General features: G+C 42.7%; 2 protein-coding genes across 3 annotated transcripts in view; one reads left to right on the top strand and one right to left on the bottom strand.

The window, feature by feature from the left end:
- LOC123757947 (uncharacterized) overlaps positions 1-6051 on the top strand; it is a 6300-nt gene extending 249 nt beyond the window's left edge. Inside the window, exons 1-3 of the mRNA XM_045741929.2 lie at positions 1-1442; positions 2514-2726; positions 3902-6051. The exon at positions 1-1442 is cut by the window's left edge and continues 249 nt beyond it. Of these exons, the coding sequence (XP_045597885.2) occupies positions 1-1442; positions 2514-2726; positions 3902-4094 (1848 nt within the window). The 3' untranslated portion in view covers positions 4095-6051. The remainder of the gene's footprint in view (positions 1443-2513; positions 2727-3901) is intronic.
- A 412-nt stretch (positions 6052-6463) lies between these two features.
- Positions 6464-11927, bottom strand: LOC138372940 (zinc finger protein 835-like). 2 transcript variants are annotated; one of them, XR_011231016.1, is made up of 3 exons: positions 10423-10713; positions 9789-10001; positions 6464-8613 (listed from the first exon to the last, which is right to left on the bottom strand). XR_011231016.1 is itself a non-coding variant. In XM_069338754.1 (3 exons), the coding sequence occupies exons 1-3, from the start codon at positions 11903-11905 to the stop codon at positions 8421-8423; spliced, it is 1239 nt and encodes a 412-aa protein (XP_069194855.1). In that variant the 5' UTR covers positions 11906-11927; the 3' UTR covers positions 6464-8420. The 2 variants fall into 2 exon arrangements, 1 of the variants encoding a protein (XP_069194855.1); XM_069338754.1 differs by lacking the exon at positions 10423-10713 and adding an exon at positions 11073-11927.
- Positions 11928-18240: the final 6313 nt, after the last annotated feature.

The following is an 18240-nucleotide window of genomic DNA, read 5'->3' as shown; positions in this document are numbered from 1 at the left end:
AGACGCGCGCAAGAGAGACCAGATATTTCAGTGAGGAGCCGGAGGCGCCCTTGTGGGAAGATGGAGCATCCGTCGGGTGTCCCGGGGGGCCACGCTACACACACCCTCCCGACAGTGACACGTAAACAACTTACAGCAGGAGACACAACAACAGAGAAAGGGAAGTGGGAACAAAACATTACAGGTCCAACTCAGACCAAAATACAGCATCAACGTACGCCTACAGTAGGCCAAATGTTTCTCCGGAATACTGGAAGTATTGAGATCGAGAAGAAAAGTGTACATCACGAGTTTGAGAACCAGAAGTGTATGTCTGGGGTCAGTGAGTGTCAATGTCACCAACGGGTTCTTTCTGGTGAAACTGAGTCTCAAAACGCACATCAGACAATCGAGTTTCGACGCCAAACTCAACAGTTTCTCCACGACGAATGTAATTTTCAAATCGGACACAAACAGTTTCTAACTGGCAAGAGCAAGTTTCAATACGAACACGAGGAACTTTCGTCGAACAATTGTGGTAATGACCTCAAGCACTACGAGGTCTCTGGTAGCTGTCAGGAGAGAGTTGTGGAACATGCACCCTCTTCCCTCGTCATTAAACAAGAACAAATGATAGACGATTCCTTTGAACATTTCGGAAACGAGTTGAAGGATTTGAACAGCAGCGGAGATTCGCTGGCCACGGATGCCATGGACAGTACAGTCTCAGTGTGTGGAGGTTCCTGTCATCTCTACTGCCAACATTACCAGCCAGAAACTGCCTCTCACCCGACCACCGAACACCGCTCACCTCTGGACATCCAGTCTCGTGCTTCACACCTCTCTGGAAGGTCCTCATCACACACCAACACGGGATTCTACAAGATCGGTTACAGAACTAAACCCTCCATGAATAGTCAACCAATCGACCAAGCTGCCGTTCCTAATTCAAGTTGTTCAAAGACTGATAAAAAATACAAATATGGCATGAACAAATTCGTCTCCGATGATTGGCTAAGAGTACATAATGGTGAGGATGGAGGTCACTGTCGTGCGGATTATTCCAGAGGCGGCAGTGGAGACAGACGAGGGTTGATGGTACCTGCAGCAGCTGACAATAATAATGTGTTGAGCGTGGATATGAACGAACTCCAAAGAACACATGGAGGCCATGCCAGAAAACTGATGTCTGTGGCCATGACTCCACCTGTCCTAGAGCAGCAACACGCCTGGCGTCCCAAGGCTTGGCACCACCACACCAATCACAGACTCCGTGGCATCAGCGACCTCGAGGCAAGTGCCAGCCAGGAAGACAATGCCTGGGAGAGCCACACACGTAGAAAAAGCCAGGTGACGACGGAGGACGACGGCAGAGGGGGTAGGAGAGCTGCTTGCCGCCCAGGAGTGCCGACTCAACTCTCCTCACATCACCGTCAGTCACAACCACCATTACACATTTTCAGGTAAGTCAACTACCACCACTAACTCTTCTAGGTAAATATTATACTGGTGCACTAGACATTATATTTCATACATACAATTAATGTTTATTGTCTATATGAAGCATTACAATAAATTAAGGTGCAAAATGCGTGAAGTATTTGAGAATTTCCTTCCATTCACCTGGGCTCTGGGAGGCTCGAACCGCGGACCCCACGCGGCTGAGGCCCAAGCTTTATCGACTATTTTGAGAATTTCGTGTTACATCTATACTATATAGTAAGAGAATGTGTGTGTGTGTCTGTCTAAAGCTGGAGGCCAGATGCTTAGGGCGAGCCTCACTCAAATTTGTAGGGAAATGGTGTAGATCACAGGGACGGACACAGGATGATCGGGGTAGGTCTAAGTTAAATGCTTCAAGAAATATAGCATGTAGCCCAACACCCCTGAGCGATTATCATGGTCTTAAATGAATCTGGGATGAACTCTGGAATGTGATGTCCGTAGAGTGTGAACCGCACCCAGCCGACCAACACCTACTCAACAATACCCGATACACAGTTGTGTCAAAACCCAACATGACACATAGACCAACAGCTGTGTCAAGTGGCCGTACAGTGTTGACTCAGAGTCCTGCTAAACCAATTATATTAACTTGATTGAAGTTGTTGTGGTGATTATGGAGATCTATTTAGCTTTATATGAAGAGTTACGGATACATTAGAGTGGCTACATATATCTGACTCGCTATTGTGTGTTGGGCAGGTGTGCCAGGTGTGAGGCGAGTCTCACTCTTGTTGCGTGTTGGGCAGGTGTGCCAGGTGTGAGGCGAGTCTCACTCTTGTTGCGTGTTGGGCAGGTGTGCCAGGTGTGAGGCGAGTCTCACTCTTGTTGCGTGTTGGGCAGGTGTGCCAGGTGTGAGGCGAGTCTCACTGTTGTTGCGTGTTGGGCAGGTGTGCCAGGTGTGAGGCGAGTCTCGCTGTTGTTGCGTGTTGGGCAGGTGTGCCAGGTGTGAGGCGAGTCTCACTGTTGTTGTGTGTTGGGCAGGTGTGCCAGGTGTGAGGCGAGTCTCACTCTTGTTGTGTGTTGGGCAGGTGTGCCAGGTGTGAGGCAGGAACCAGTAACCTGGCGTCGCGGGAGCGGCACCGTCGCCTGCACGCCTCCACCAGGCCCTTCCCGTGCCCTCACTGCTCCTCCAGGTTCAACCAGCTCGTCCACCTCCAGATCCACCAGAGGACCCACACAGGAGAGAAGCCCTTTCGCTGTCACACTTGCGGCTGCAGCTTTAGTAGGAAAGACAGGTTAAAGTATGTCTAATACGTTTAGTAGCCTTTCGTATTTTTGAGACTCAAATGAGCAAAGTTAAACTCTGAGACACTTATAATAATTTCCAACAAATGGACAGTTTAAAGCAGTGCATTAGCACAACTTACATGTAAATGAGGATTCGGTGCAACCTCGATTTGACAAACTAGATAGAACTAATTCTTGATTCGTTGCAATTGTAATATTTCAGGTAGCATTTGTATGATGAATTTATCATAAAACACAATAAAAATGAATTGAGAAGCCTGTTTATCTCAATGTTTCTTGCATCCACGAAATTAAAAGAAAACAAATGATTCGAACCATATATTAAAGGAGTTACCATTCATACCCTAGTTCCTCCCACACACTATATGAGCTAATTTCACTGACATATTTTCATTTGCATCTATAATATGGACAACTGCCAAGGAAAACCTGTCTGTAAACAAGTCTAACCACATCTAGTATATTTTCTCACACACCCGTCTCGAAACCTCATTTTCAAAGGTAATTGGACCCCTACGTAAGTGAACGAAACCTTGCAAACTCAGTGATAATGTAACATCATCATTGTAACGTATCGGAAATTGGAGAAAGAAAGGAAGAAAACTCATAATGAAGGAAGGTGAGGTGGGAGGGAGGAGTGAGGAAGAGTGGTCGGAAGAAAGGGAAAGTTTAGAGAAAATGGGAAGGGAAGGAAAGAGGGAGATAGAAAAGGTAAAAATAAAATAAAAGAAAAAGTGCTGCAAATTTTGAATTTTGCGATAATTTTTGCCAAATTGTTAATTTCTCTGTAATTTCTTCTTAAGGCGGGTGGCCTTCATCCCTCCAGTGTTTCTTTTCTTCAGTTGTTTCTGGTATCTAGCTCCTGGGCCCCTGCAGTCAAACTCTTGGATTTTATATTCTACACGCAAGCCAGGATCACGGGATGTTGTATTTATACTATTTCTGACATTTTAAAGCATCGAGTACAGTATAGTACAGTATAATATTGTTTTGTCGTTTGTTAATTTGTTATTTAGAGATCTAAACGATTATAATAATCATTAATACCAGTCTAATAATTATTATTAAATTTTTTAATTGTCTCCATTACCATTATTTTGTCAATTTTAGTACCATCATTGTGAAAGAAACATGTGGTAGTGTGTAAGCAATGTTGGTACACTTGCAGGTATCACGAGAGGACACACACAGGGGCCACACCCTACCCGTGCCCTCACTGTGACACCACCTTCAGCAGTGTTGGTGCCCTCAAGACCCACCTCCTCACCCATGCTGGCCAAGTTCCCTACACCTGCCGCGTCTGCCGCACCACCTTTGTACACCTCTCTACCTTCATTTCCCATTGGAGGATGCATAGCTAGTGAAGAAATGTACAACTTTAATGTAAAGGTTTATGTCTTAATTTTGCTTGAATGCTTATGGACTAAGGTGTATCAAAATGCTCCACATATTTCTTAAAAATTGCAACTGGGGAAATTGGTGTAAGCTCCTCTTGTCTATCTCAAAATGGTTTACTGCATAGAATGTTCAAGTAGTCCAAGCCTTGGGCCCAAATTTCTTTCATCCATCAGAATGGCTAATAAATTTTAAGATGTATTTCCTTTCATCGTGCATTAAACCATTTTGAGATAAGCAAAACAGGAGCTGACATCATTTTCTCCAATTACAACTTTGAAGAAATATGAGGAGCATTATAAACTATTAGGGCTATAATTTAAAAAATTATGTAGAGTATATGATATGGTTCCAATACAAACACTTCCCAAATTTGACTAAAAAAATAAAAACAAATTCTACAATAACTAAATATATTTATCTTCACTGTAAAAGTTTCTTGGAAATCATTTGTACCTGACACCAATACAACCTCAATTACTACATGGTACCTCTGGATAATTTAATCTTAAGATTTTTAATTTAAGGTTTTTGACAATTTTGGCTTGATGTATAATGAGGGTGGAGAACTGAAAATTTGTCCAAATTCAAGAATGCAGAAAATGGGGATCTGGATAATGAAGGTTATGCAGTTTTGTACTAGGGATATATATCTCGTGATATCAGAGTAAAAGTATAGAAATTTGGATGAAGCTATTCTAATTCAATTTCAGGACATCACTAAAGTTCCTATGTCAAGCAAACGCCATAATCCTCGTACAAGGTCTCGAGTCCAATAAAGGGTTCACGCCCAAACAAACTACTACAATACACAAAGAAATCACAATAGCATGAGTCATCAAATGAACAAATCATTTGTGGATTTGTAAACTACTACAATTTTTTTGGGTGGTGAACTTTTCTTTCCTTTTTAAGTATTTTAACGTAATGATTGTGGTGCTGCATAACAAGTTAAATCTTCATTTTTTGCATGTTATCTTATATGAAATCATTACTAGAGGGAAATGAATTAAATTTCAATCATATGTTCTTTGTAACATGACATCAGCTTGGTGTACAAATAAAACCTAATAAACAGTTCAATGGTAAACAAGGGTGAGATGAAGTGGTCCCCCCGTAGTGCCACACTGCATGCTATCATTTTTTCAGATTTTGGTTACAAATGTAATATCTCTAAATTTATGTGGACTTTAGGCATCGAACTTGAAGTTACCAGTGTTTGATTGTACCAAAGAGAATACACATTACTGGCAACAGAAGACCAGGTGGCTATATAACAAATGCTTGACAGTCTGGTCACAGTTGTTAAATACTGTACACAGTTTAAATCACAACACAATTTTTTTTCAAGATTAGTAATAAAAGCATAATAAAACTAAACAAATATAATGTATTACCCTATTTTCATTAGAAGGCAAATATACTTAAAAAAGAGAGCTAACAGGGAAAGCTAAAATTCAAATAGGAAAAGGTAAGTGTATTTATACATCAGAGAAATTGTGATGTATTATACAATAGCAGTCATGGAGTCAGGCAGCAAGGCTGACACCTCTTGACCTCAGGCTGGAAGACTGACATCTCTGACCTGTGGAGTCGGGCTGGAAGACTGACATCTCCGACCTGTGGAGTCAGGTTGGAAGACTGACATCTCTGACCTGTGGAGTCGGGCTGGAAGACTGACATCTCCGACCTGTGGAGTCAGGCTGGAAGACTGACATCTCCGACCTGTGGAATCGGGCTGGAAGTCTGACATCTCCGACTTGTGGAGTCAGGCTGGAAGACTGACATCTCCGACCTGTGGAGTCAGGCTGGAAGACTGACATCTCTGCATTATCACCTTCATTCACAGAATACCACTGACACACACCAACCTAGGTTCTGTACTCTATATACTGTGGGACAGAGTAAATGGCAATAATTATATCTTTTGTTTTAATATTCACTGATAATGATGGTACAATACAGTATTTAAAGGTTTAGACAATATACATAATTATACAAATACTGGGTACTCAACTGTACAAAATGCATTTCCTATCAACAGTCCTGTGTAGATTATTTGTGTATAATAATATTATATATATATATATATATATATATATATATATATATATATATATATATATATATATATATATATATATATATATATATATATATATATATATATATATATATATATAATATTATTATACACAAATAATCTACACAGGACTGTTGATAGGAAATGCATTTTGTACAGTTGAGTACCCAGTATTTGTATAATTATGTATATTGTCTAAACCTTTAAATACTGTATTGTACCATCATTATCAGTGAATATTAAAACAAAAGATATAATTATTGCCATTTACTCTGTCCCACAGTATATAGAGTACAGAACCTAGGTTGGTGTGTGTCAGTGGTATTCTGTGAATGAAGGTGATAATGCAGAGATGTCAGTCTTCCAGCCTGACTCCACAGGTCGGAGATGTCAGTCTTCCAGCCTGACTCCACAAGTCGGAGATGTCAGACTTCCAGCCCGATTCCACAGGTCGGAGATGTCAGTCTTCCAGCCTGACTCCACAGGTCGGAGATGTCAGTCTTCCAGCCCGACTCCACAGGTCAGAGATGTCAGTCTTCCAACCTGACTCCACAGGTCGGAGATGTCAGTCTTCCAGCCCGACTCCACAGGTCAGAGATGTCAGTCTTCCAGCCTGAGGTCAAGAGGTGTCAGCCTTGCTGCCTGACTCCATGACTGCTATTGTATAATACATCACAATTTCTCTGATGTATAAATACACTTACCTTTTCCTATTTGAATTTTAGCTTTCCCTGTTAGCTCTCTTTTTTAAGTATATTTGCCTTCTAATGAAAATAGGGTAATACATTATATTTGTTTAGTTTTATTATGCTTTTATTACTAATCTTGAAAAAAAATTGTGTTGTGATTTAAACTGTGTACAGTATTTAACAACTGTGACCAGACTGTCAAGCATTTGTTATATAGCCACCTGGTCTTCTGTTGCCAGTAATGTGTATTCTCTTTGGTACAATCAAACACTGGTAACTTCAAGTTCGATGCCTAAAGTCCACATAAATTTAGAGATATTACATTTGTAACCAAAATCTGAAAAAATGATAGCATGCAGTGTGGCACTACGGGGGGACCACTTCATCTCACCCTTGTTTACCATTGAACTGTTTATTAGGTTTTATTTGTACACCAAGCTGATGTCATGTTACAAAGAACATATGATTGAAATTTAATTCATTTCCCTCTAGTAATGATTTCATATAAGATAACATGCAAAAAATGAAGATTTAACTTGTTATGCAGCACCACAATCATTACGTTAAAATACTTAAAAAGGAAAGAAAAGTTCACCACCCAAAAAAATTGTAGTAGTTTACAAATCCACAAATGATTTGTTCATTTGATGACTCATGCTATTGTGATTTCTTTGTGTATTGTAGTAGTTTGTTTGGGCGTGAACCCTTTATTGGACTCGAGACCTTGTACGAGGATTATGGCGTTTGCTTGACATAGGAACTTTAGTGATGTCCTGAAATTGAATTAGAATAGCTTCATCCAAATTTCTATACTTTTACTCTGATATCACGAGATATATATCCCTAGTACAAAACTGCATAACCTTCATTATCCAGATCCCCATTTTCTGCATTCTTGAATTTGGACAAATTTTCAGTTCTCCACCCTCATTATACATCAAGCCAAAATTGTCAAAAACCTTAAATTAAAAATCTTAAGATTAAATTATCCAGAGGTACCATGTAGTAATTGAGGTTGTATTGGTGTCAGGTACAAATGATTTCCAAGAAACTTTTACAGTGAAGATAAATATATTTAGTTATTGTAGAATTTGTTTTTATTTTTTTAGTCAAATTTGGGAAGTGTTTGTATTGGAACCATATCATATACTCTACATAATTTTTTAAATTATAGCCCTAATAGTTTATAATGCTCCTCATATTTCTTCAAAGTTGTAATTGGAGAAAATGATGTCAGCTCCTGTTTTGCTTATCTCAAAATGGTTTAATGCACGATGAAAGGAAATACATCTTAAAATTTATTAGCCATTCTGATGGATGAAAGAAATTTGGGCCCAAGGCTTGGACTACTTGAACATTCTATGCAGTAAACCATTTTGAGATAGACAAGAGGAGCTTACACCAATTTCCCCAGTTGCAATTTTTAAGAAATATGTGGAGCATTTTGATACACCTTAGTCCATAAGCATTCAAGCAAAATTAAGACATAAACCTTTACATTAAAGTTGTACATTTCTTCACTAGCTATGCATCCTCCAATGGGAAATGAAGGTAGAGAGGTGTACAAAGGTGGTGCGGCAGACGCGGCAGGTGTAGGGAACTTGGCCAGCATGGGTGAGGAGGTGGGTCTTGAGGGCACCAACACTGCTGAAGGTGGTGTCACAGTGAGGGCACGGGTAGGGTGTGGCCCCTGTGTGTGTCCTCTCGTGATACCTGCAAGTGTACCAACATTGCTTACACACTACCACATGTTTCTTTCACAATGATGGTACTAAAATTGACAAAATAATGGTAATGGAGACAATTAAAAAATTTAATAATAATTATTAGACTGGTATTAATGATTATTATAATCGTTTAGATCTCTAAATAACAAATTAACAAACGACAAAACAATATTATACTGTACTATACTGTACTCGATGCTTTAAAATGTCAGAAATAGTATAAATACAACATCCCGTGATCCTGGCTTGCGTGTAGAATATAAAATCCAAGAGTTTGACTGCAGGGGCCCAGGAGCTAGATACCAGAAACAACTGAAGAAAAGAAACACTGGAGGGATGAAGGCCACCCGCCTTAAGAAGAAATTACAGAGAAATTAACAATTTGGCAAAAATTATCGCAAAATTCAAAATTTGCAGCACTTTTTCTTTTATTTTATTTTTACCTTTTCTATCTCCCTCTTTCCTTCCCTTCCCATTTTCTCTAAACTTTCCCTTTCTTCCGACCACTCTTCCTCACTCCTCCCTCCCACCTCACCTTCCTTCATTATGAGTTTTCTTCCTTTCTTTCTCCAATTTCCGATACGTTACAATGATGATGTTACATTATCACTGAGTTTGCAAGGTTTCGTTCACTTACGTAGGGGTCCAATTACCTTTGAAAATGAGGTTTCGAGACGGGTGTGTGAGAAAATATACTAGATGTGGTTAGACTTGTTTACAGACAGGTTTTCCTTGGCAGTTGTCCATATTATAGATGCAAATGAAAATATGTCAGTGAAATTAGCTCATATAGTGTGTGGGAGGAACTAGGGTATGAATGGTAACTCCTTTAATATATGGTTCGAATCATTTGTTTTCTTTTAATTTCGTGGATGCAAGAAACATTGAGATAAACAGGCTTCTCAATTCATTTTTATTGTGTTTTATGATAAATTCATCATACAAATGCTACCTGAAATATTACAATTGCAACGAATCAAGAATTAGTTCTATCTAGTTTGTCAAATCGAGGTTGCACCGAATCCTCATTTACATGTAAGTTGTGCTAATGCACTGCTTTAAACTGTCCATTTGTTGGAAATTATTATAAGTGTCTCAGAGTTTAACTTTGCTCATTTGAGTCTCAAAAATACGAAAGGCTACTAAACGTATTAGACATACTTTAACCTGTCTTTCCTACTAAAGCTGCAGCCGCAAGTGTGACAGCGAAAGGGCTTCTCTCCTGTGTGGGTCCTCTGGTGGATCTGGAGGTGGACGAGCTGGTTGAACCTGGAGGAGCAGTGAGGGCACGGGAAGGGCCTGGTGGAGGCGTGCAGGCGACGGTGCCGCTCCCGCGACGCCAGGTTACTGGTTCCTGCCTCACACCTGGCACACCTGCCCAACACACAACAAGAGTGAGACTCGCCTCACACCTGGCACACCTGCCCAACACACAACAACAGTGAGACTCGCCTCACACCTGGCACACCTGCCCAACACGCAACAACAGCGAGACTCGCCTCACACCTGGCACACCTGCCCAACACGCAACAACAGTGAGACTCGCCTCACACCTGGCACACCTGCCCAACACGCAACAAGAGTGAGACTCGCCTCACACCTGGCACACCTGCCCAACACGCAACAAGAGTGAGACTCGCCTCACACCTGGCACACCTGCCCAACACGCAACAAGAGTGAGACTCGCCTCACACCTGGCACACCTGCCCAACACACAATAGCGAGTCAGATATATGTAGCCACTCTAATGTATCCGTAACTCTTCATATAAAGCTAAATAGATCTCCATAATCACCACAACAACTTCAATCAAGTTAATATAATTGGTTTAGCAGGACTCTGAGTCAACACTGTACGGCCACTTGACACAGCTGTTGGTCTATGTGTCATGTTGGGTTTTGACACAACTGTGTATCGGGTATTGTTGAGTAGGTGTTGGTCGGCTGGGTGCGGTTCACACTCTACGGACATCACATTCCAGAGTTCATCCCAGATTCATTTAAGACCATGATAATCGCTCAGGGGTGTTGGGCTACATGCTATATTTCTTGAAGCATTTAACTTAGACCTACCCCGATCATCCTGTGTCCGTCCCTGTGATCTACACCATTTCCCTACAAATTTGAGTGAGGCTCGCCCTAAGCATCTGGCCTCCAGCTTTAGACAGACACACACACACATTCTCTTACTATATAGTATAGATGTAACACGAAATTCTCAAAATAGTCGATAAAGCTTGGGCCTCAGCCGCGTGGGGTCCGCGGTTCGAGCCTCCCAGAGCCCAGGTGAATGGAAGGAAATTCTCAAATACTTCACGCATTTTGCACCTTAATTTATTGTAATGCTTCATATAGACAATAAACATTAATTGTATGTATGAAATATAATGTCTAGTGCACCAGTATAATATTTACCTAGAAGAGTTAGTGGTGGTAGTTGACTTACCTGAAAATGTGTAATGGTGGTTGTGACTGACGGTGATGTGAGGAGAGTTGAGTCGGCACTCCTGGGCGGCAAGCAGCTCTCCTACCCCCTCTGCCGTCGTCCTCCGTCGTCACCTGGCTTTTTCTACGTGTGTGGCTCTCCCAGGCATTGTCTTCCTGGCTGGCACTTGCCTCGAGGTCGCTGATGCCACGGAGTCTGTGATTGGTGTGGTGGTGCCAAGCCTTGGGACGCCAGGCGTGTTGCTGCTCTAGGACAGGTGGAGTCATGGCCACAGACATCAGTTTTCTGGCATGGCCTCCATGTGTTCTTTGGAGTTCGTTCATATCCACGCTCAACACATTATTATTGTCAGCTGCTGCAGGTACCATCAACCCTCGTCTGTCTCCACTGCCGCCTCTGGAATAATCCGCACGACAGTGACCTCCATCCTCACCATTATGTACTCTTAGCCAATCATCGGAGACGAATTTGTTCATGCCATATTTGTATTTTTTATCAGTCTTTGAACAACTTGAATTAGGAACGGCAGCTTGGTCGATTGGTTGACTATTCATGGAGGGTTTAGTTCTGTAACCGATCTTGTAGAATCCCGTGTTGGTGTGTGATGAGGACCTTCCAGAGAGGTGTGAAGCACGAGACTGGATGTCCAGAGGTGAGCGGTGTTCGGTGGTCGGGTGAGAGGCAGTTTCTGGCTGGTAATGTTGGCAGTAGAGATGACAGGAACCTCCACACACTGAGACTGTACTGTCCATGGCATCCGTGGCCAGCGAATCTCCGCTGCTGTTCAAATCCTTCAACTCGTTTCCGAAATGTTCAAAGGAATCGTCTATCATTTGTTCTTGTTTAATGACGAGGGAAGAGGGTGCATGTTCCACAACTCTCTCCTGACAGCTACCAGAGACCTCGTAGTGCTTGAGGTCATTACCACAATTGTTCGACGAAAGTTCCTCGTGTTCGTATTGAAACTTGCTCTTGCCAGTTAGAAACTGTTTGTGTCCGATTTGAAAATTACATTCGTCGTGGAGAAACTGTTGAGTTTGGCGTCGAAACTCGATTGTCTGATGTGCGTTTTGAGACTCAGTTTCACCAGAAAGAACCCGTTGGTGACATTGACACTCACTGACCCCAGACATACACTTCTGGTTCTCAAACTCGTGATGTACACTTTTCTTCTCGATCTCAATACTTCCAGTATTCCGGAGAAACATTTGGCCTACTGTAGGCGTACGTTGATGCTGTATTTTGGTCTGAGTTGGACCTGTAATGTTTTGTTCCCACTTCCCTTTCTCTGTTGTTGTGTCTCCTGCTGTAAGTTGTTTACGTGTCACTGTCGGGAGGGTGTGTGTAGCGTGGCCCCCCGGGACACCCGACGGATGCTCCATCTTCCCACAAGGGCGCCTCCGGCTCCTCACTGAAATATCTGGTCTCTCTTGCGCGCGTCTCAGTTCACTCACGTCTTCGTATTTGTCACCGTCGGCCACTCTTCCCTCCTGCCAAGTTTCACAATTTAAAGTTCCGAAAGCTTTTTGGATTACGTTGTTATCACATTTAGAATTCATATTTATATCTTTCTTTAGAGAAGCGCTTTCCACTTTTGTTATGTCTAATAGTTTTCTTTCTTGCGTAAATTGGCTTCCGCTTCCAGCAGCTTCGCCCTCCATAGACTCAACCAGCTCTCGAAACCCAAACATTGTTCATTCCTTGTAAACCTTTGAGATCGAGGCTTTTCTGATTATGAACCAGTTGTTGTGCAGAGGTTCACTGTACGCTTCGTTCACTCAGTGATATACATATTATTTTCCCTAAGCTAATACTTTTCCAGACAATACCTGGTAACTGAGGGTGACAGGAGGAGCGTGCAGGCGTCGCCCGCTCCAGCGACTCCTCGGGTCCTCCTCCGGGCTCCAGCCAGCCAGCCAGCCAGAAGGACCACAGGAGGATGGTGGTGGTGGTGGTGGTGTGTTCTCTGTGTGAGGTGTGAGAGGGGGGTGGCGGTGGTGGCAACCCTGGGCTGGTGCTGCTGCTGGAGAGAACACCTTCAAGTGTTCACACACACACACACACACACACACACACACACACACACACACACACACACACACACACACACACACACACACACACACACACACACACACACACACCACCAAACCTGTCTCCTGAAGCCCACATAAAGAGAATAACGTCTGCGGCATATGCGAGGCTGGCTAACATCAGAACGGCGTTCAGGAACCTGTGTAAGGAATCATTCAGAATCTTGTACACCACATATGTAAGACCAATCCTGGAGTATGCGGCCCCAGCATGGAGCCCGTACCTTGTCAAGCACAAGACGAAGCTGGAAAAAGTCCAAAGGTATGCTACTAGACTAGTCCCAGAACTAAGAGGCATGAGTTATGAGGAAAGGCTGCGGGAAATGCACCTCACGACACTGGAAGACAGAAGAGTAAGGGGGGACATGATCACAACCTACAAAATCCTCAGGGGAATCGACCGGGTAAACAAGGACGAACTTTTCAACACTGGTGGGACGCGAACAAGGGGACACAGGTGGAAGCTGAGTACCCAAATGAGCCACAGAGACGTTAGAAAGAACTTTTTCAGTGTCAGAGTAGTTAGCAAATGGAATGCATTAGGAAGTGATGTGGTGGAGGTTGACTCCATTCACAGTTTCAAATGTAGATATGATAGAGCCCAATAGGCTCAGGAATCTGTACACCAGTTGATTGACGGTTGAGAGGCGGGACCAAAGAGCCAGAGCTCAACCCCCGCAAGCACAATTAGGTGAGTACACACTACGTGGGGCCTCGTAGCCTGGTGGATAGCGCGCAGGACTCGTAATTCTGTGGCGCGGGTTCGATTCCCGCACGAGGCAGAAACAAATGGGCAAAGTTTCTTTCACCCTAAGTGCCCCTGTTACCTAGCAGTAAATAGGTACCTGGGAGTTAGTCAGCTGTCACGGGCTGCTTCCTGGGGTGTGTGTGTGTGTGTGTGGTGTGGGAAAAAAAAAAAGTAGTTAGTAAATCAGTTGATTGACAGTTGAGAGGCGGGCCGAAAGAGCAAAGCTCAACCCCCGCAAAAACACAACTAGCAAACACACACACACACTCACACACACACACACACACACACACACACACACACACACACACACACACACACACACACACACACACACACATACACACATACACACATACACACATACACACACACACAGGAAAGAAAGCTCGAAAAGGTGCAGAAGTTTGCAACGAGACTCGTCCCAGAGCTGCGAGGGATGAGGATAGAAAGGAGGAGGGAGAGGGAAGACATGATACAGACGTATAAAATACTTAGATGGATTGACAGAGTGAAAACAGAGGAATTGTTTACAGTGAATATCAACATAACAAAGGGGGGCAATGATGGAAGCTTGAGACTCCGATGTGTCATAGAGATGTTAGAAAGTTTTCCTTTCTTTGAAGGAAAGAAAATTGAAAGTGAGTAAATCGAATGACCTAAAAAATCAGGTTGTAGAGGCAAACTCCATTCATAACTTTAAAAGCAGGTATGATAGAGAAATAGGTCAAGAGTCATTCTTTAGACAACCAACAACTAGAAAAGCGGGTCCAAGAGCTAGAGCTGGGTCCTGCTGGTACAAATAGGTGAGTACTCACACACACCAGCACCACGACGGAAAGAAGCCATAGTTCTGCTCTATCACTTGACTTCCTAGAATCATCTGGCCACCTCATACATACACACACACACATATATATATATATATATATATATATATATATATATATATATATATATATATATATATATATATATATATATATATATATATATATATATATATATATATATATATATATATATATATATATATATATATATATATATATATATATATATATATATATATATATATATATATGTCGTACCTAGTAGCCAGAACGCACTTCTCAGCCTACTATGCAAGGCCCAATTTGCCTAATGAACCAAGTTTTCATGAATTAATTGTTTTTCGACTACCTAACCTACCTAACCTAACCTAACTTTTTCGGCTACCTAACCTAACCTAATCTATAAAGATAGGTTAGGTTAGGTTAGGTAGGGTTGGTTAGGTTCGGTCATATATCTACGTTAATTTTAACTCCAATAAAAACAAATTGACCTCATACATAATGAAATAGGTAGCTTTATCATTTCATAAGAAAAAATTTAGAGAAAATATATTAATTCAGTAAAACTTGGCTTATTAGGCAAATCGGGCCTTGCATAGTAGGCTGAGAAATGCATTCTGGCTACTAGGTACGACATATATATATATATATGCAAACAAGCCTGAATGGTCCCCAGGACTATATACAACTGAAAACTCACACCCCAGAAGTGACTCGAACCCATACTCCCACAACTGGTATGTACAGGGACGCCTTAATCCGCTTGACCATCACGACCGGACATAAGGAAGTGATAGCCGAGGCTATATGAACCACTTCCCCGCCGGCACTCGGATGGTAATCTTGGGCATAGCATTTTATCAAATCACCTCATTCTTTGGGGCACACGTGAGGAACACAAATGCAAATGCATTTGTGTTCCTCACGTGTGCCCCAAAGAATGAGGTGATTTGATAAAATGCTATGCCCAAGATTACCATCCGAGTGCCGGCGGGGAAGTGGTTCATATAGCCTCGGCTATCACTTCCTTATGTCCGGTCGTGATGGTCAAGCGGATTAAGGCGTCCCTGTACATACCAGTTGTGGGAGTATGGGTTCGAGTCACTTCTGGGGTGTGAGTTTTCAGTTATATATATATATATATATATATATATATATATATATATATATATATATATATATATATATATATATATATATATATATATATATATATCTTCCCTGTACTCTTCTAAGTGTAAAATATTCTCTTCTAACCAGCGCATTACATATCACATAAGGAATATTTTGTCTGATATCCTTATGACTATCCTTAAGACTTAAGACAGCACGTTCCTAGCAGCTGCTCTTGGAGTCAAAGACCATCGAGGAAGTCCTTGGGGAGAAGATCACTCATCTGAAGAGGATGGATGAGAGGCCTGATGACACTGATGCTTGCCACACACTCTACCTCCTCACCTGTTGCCTGTCCTTCCCAAGGTTAACCTACTTTCTACATGTTTGTCATCTTACAGTGACCACAAGCTACGTGAATACTGCTTACTGAAATTCTTGTTAGAAAAGGCCATTAATCTTTCTGTCAATGACCCACAGTAGAAATAAGCCTCCTTCCCGTCAGACTTGGGTAGGCCTCGGCGTTCGCATCGTAACCCAGACAGCTGCCTCAGCCTTCCTGTCCTCCTCTGCACCATCTGACAACCTGGTGAAATTACCTAGGCTAATTGGCAGAGTTACACGATCCAAGTTTTATACATTGCACCACCTTTACTGCTAGAAGACAGAGATCCTTTACTGGTAGAATCCACTCAGTAAAACATCTAAACTATTGAGACAGACTAAAATGCCTAAATCTGTATTCCCTTGAGCGCAGGCGGGAGAGATACATAATAATTTACACATGAAAAATAGTAGAGGGGCTGGTCCCAAACCTGCACACAGAAATAACACCCCACATGAGACCAGAAGGCATGGCAGGATGTGCAGAATACCCCCATTGAAAAGCAGAGGTGCAACAGGTACTCTGAGAGAGAACTCTATCAACATCAGAGGCCCGAGACTGTTCAACACGCTTCCGCTACACATAAGGGACATAACTGGCCGACCCCCTCACAGTGTTCAAGAGAGAACTCGAAAAACACCTCCAAAGAATACCTGATCAACCAGGCTGTGACTCGTACGTCAGGCTGCTCGCAGCCGCGTCCAACAGCCTGGTTGACCACTCTAGCATCGAGGAGGCCTGGGCGATGACCGGGCCACGGGGACGCTAAGCCCCGAAACCAAACCAACTCAAGGTATACCACTGAGTGGGTTTATCTAGCAGCCCGTTACATAGTCTCCCCGGCTTGGTGCCTTCTTTTGATCATTACTGACTCCTCTTGCAGCCCCAGCACTCCGACCACCATCATCTGAAGCACACAAGCAGTCCAACTGGTAGAGCTGCATCACAGATCAAGCAGCTGCAGTGTGCCCATATGCTTCAACAACATCATGCTTGCCTCACAGCTGTGGCAGCTCTCAATGCGGGTGACTTCTTATTACCTCTCCTCCCCCCCCCCTCCCCATGTCAGCACCCGGCATGCGTCCCACATCGCAGGCCTTCTGAATTGCAGTGGCTCTCCTTGATGCCCAGTCCACAACGAGTAACGTGCTCCTGCCAATGCACAAAGGGCTGGCACTCAAAGCACAGTGATGTTAACGAGATCATTAAGAGAAGGCTTACCACAGCCAGATGTTCCTGTAGAGAGAGAGAAAGAGAGAAAGAGATCCATTACCTAATGTCCCGTAACTCTGCCAGTCCTGCTGTCTGCCCAGATGGGATCACAGTGCACCCTTGGAAGAACGATAAACATTTGGTGTGGGACTACACATGTGTATCAACCATGGCTAACATGCATGTTGACTTCAGTGTTGCACATACAGGTGGTGCTGCCACCCACAAGGAATAAGTCAAGTCTCGTAGCTACAAATAGCTGGATTACCATTACAAATTTTGTCCTTATTCCTTCAGAGATACTTGGTGCCTACGATAAAAGTGCCACTAGTTTTATGAAGGATCTTGGTTCCAGGCTCATCCGAACAACAAGAGACCCTAGAGCTACCAGCTTCCTTTCCCAGCGTGGCGATACAGAGGGGAATGCACATTGCATTCTTGGTCCCTGCCCATTATCCGAGGAACTGGAGGAACTCTACAGCCTGTGACAACTAACTTTCTACCTTGTTAGAAACCACAATTAACTTTGTACTTTGTTAGAAACCACCATTATAACCCATGTTATGTAACATGTTTATTTGTGTAATGAAGTTATAAATTAAACAAAGGAATTACAAATATATAAGGGGGTGGTAGGAGCATACAATATATAAGGGTACCACCACCATGAAAACCAAAAACAAAGCCACTGGTATGCAGCGAATACCAGCACCAACATTACCATCAAAACCACCACCAGCATCATTATCACCAGAAATACCCGCCTCCCCTCCAGCAGCGCCAC

The sequence above is a fragment of the Procambarus clarkii genome, chromosome 40, assembly GCF_040958095.1.
Source record: "Procambarus clarkii isolate CNS0578487 chromosome 40, FALCON_Pclarkii_2.0, whole genome shotgun sequence".
NCBI classification, from domain to species: Eukaryota; Metazoa; Arthropoda; class Malacostraca; order Decapoda; family Cambaridae; genus Procambarus; species Procambarus clarkii.
Note: the sequence above shows the minus strand (reverse complement) of the source record. Positions and strands in the feature narration are given on the sequence as shown.

What these genes read in the sequence shown, in the direction of transcription:
- LOC138372940 (XM_069338754.1), bottom strand. Translation starts at nt 11,905, where the DNA reads ATGATAGACGATTCCTTTGAACATTTCGGAAACGAGTTGAAGGATTTG. An exon ending in CCACCATTACACATTTTCAG is followed by an intron (nt 10,002 to 11,072) that starts GTAAGTCAACTA and finishes TGTGTTGGGCAG; the next exon opens with GTGTGCCAGGTGTGAGGCAG. An exon ending in AGTAGGAAAGACAGGTTAAA is followed by an intron (nt 8,614 to 9,788) that starts GTATGTCTAATA and finishes GTACACTTGCAG; the next exon opens with GTATCACGAGAGGACACACA.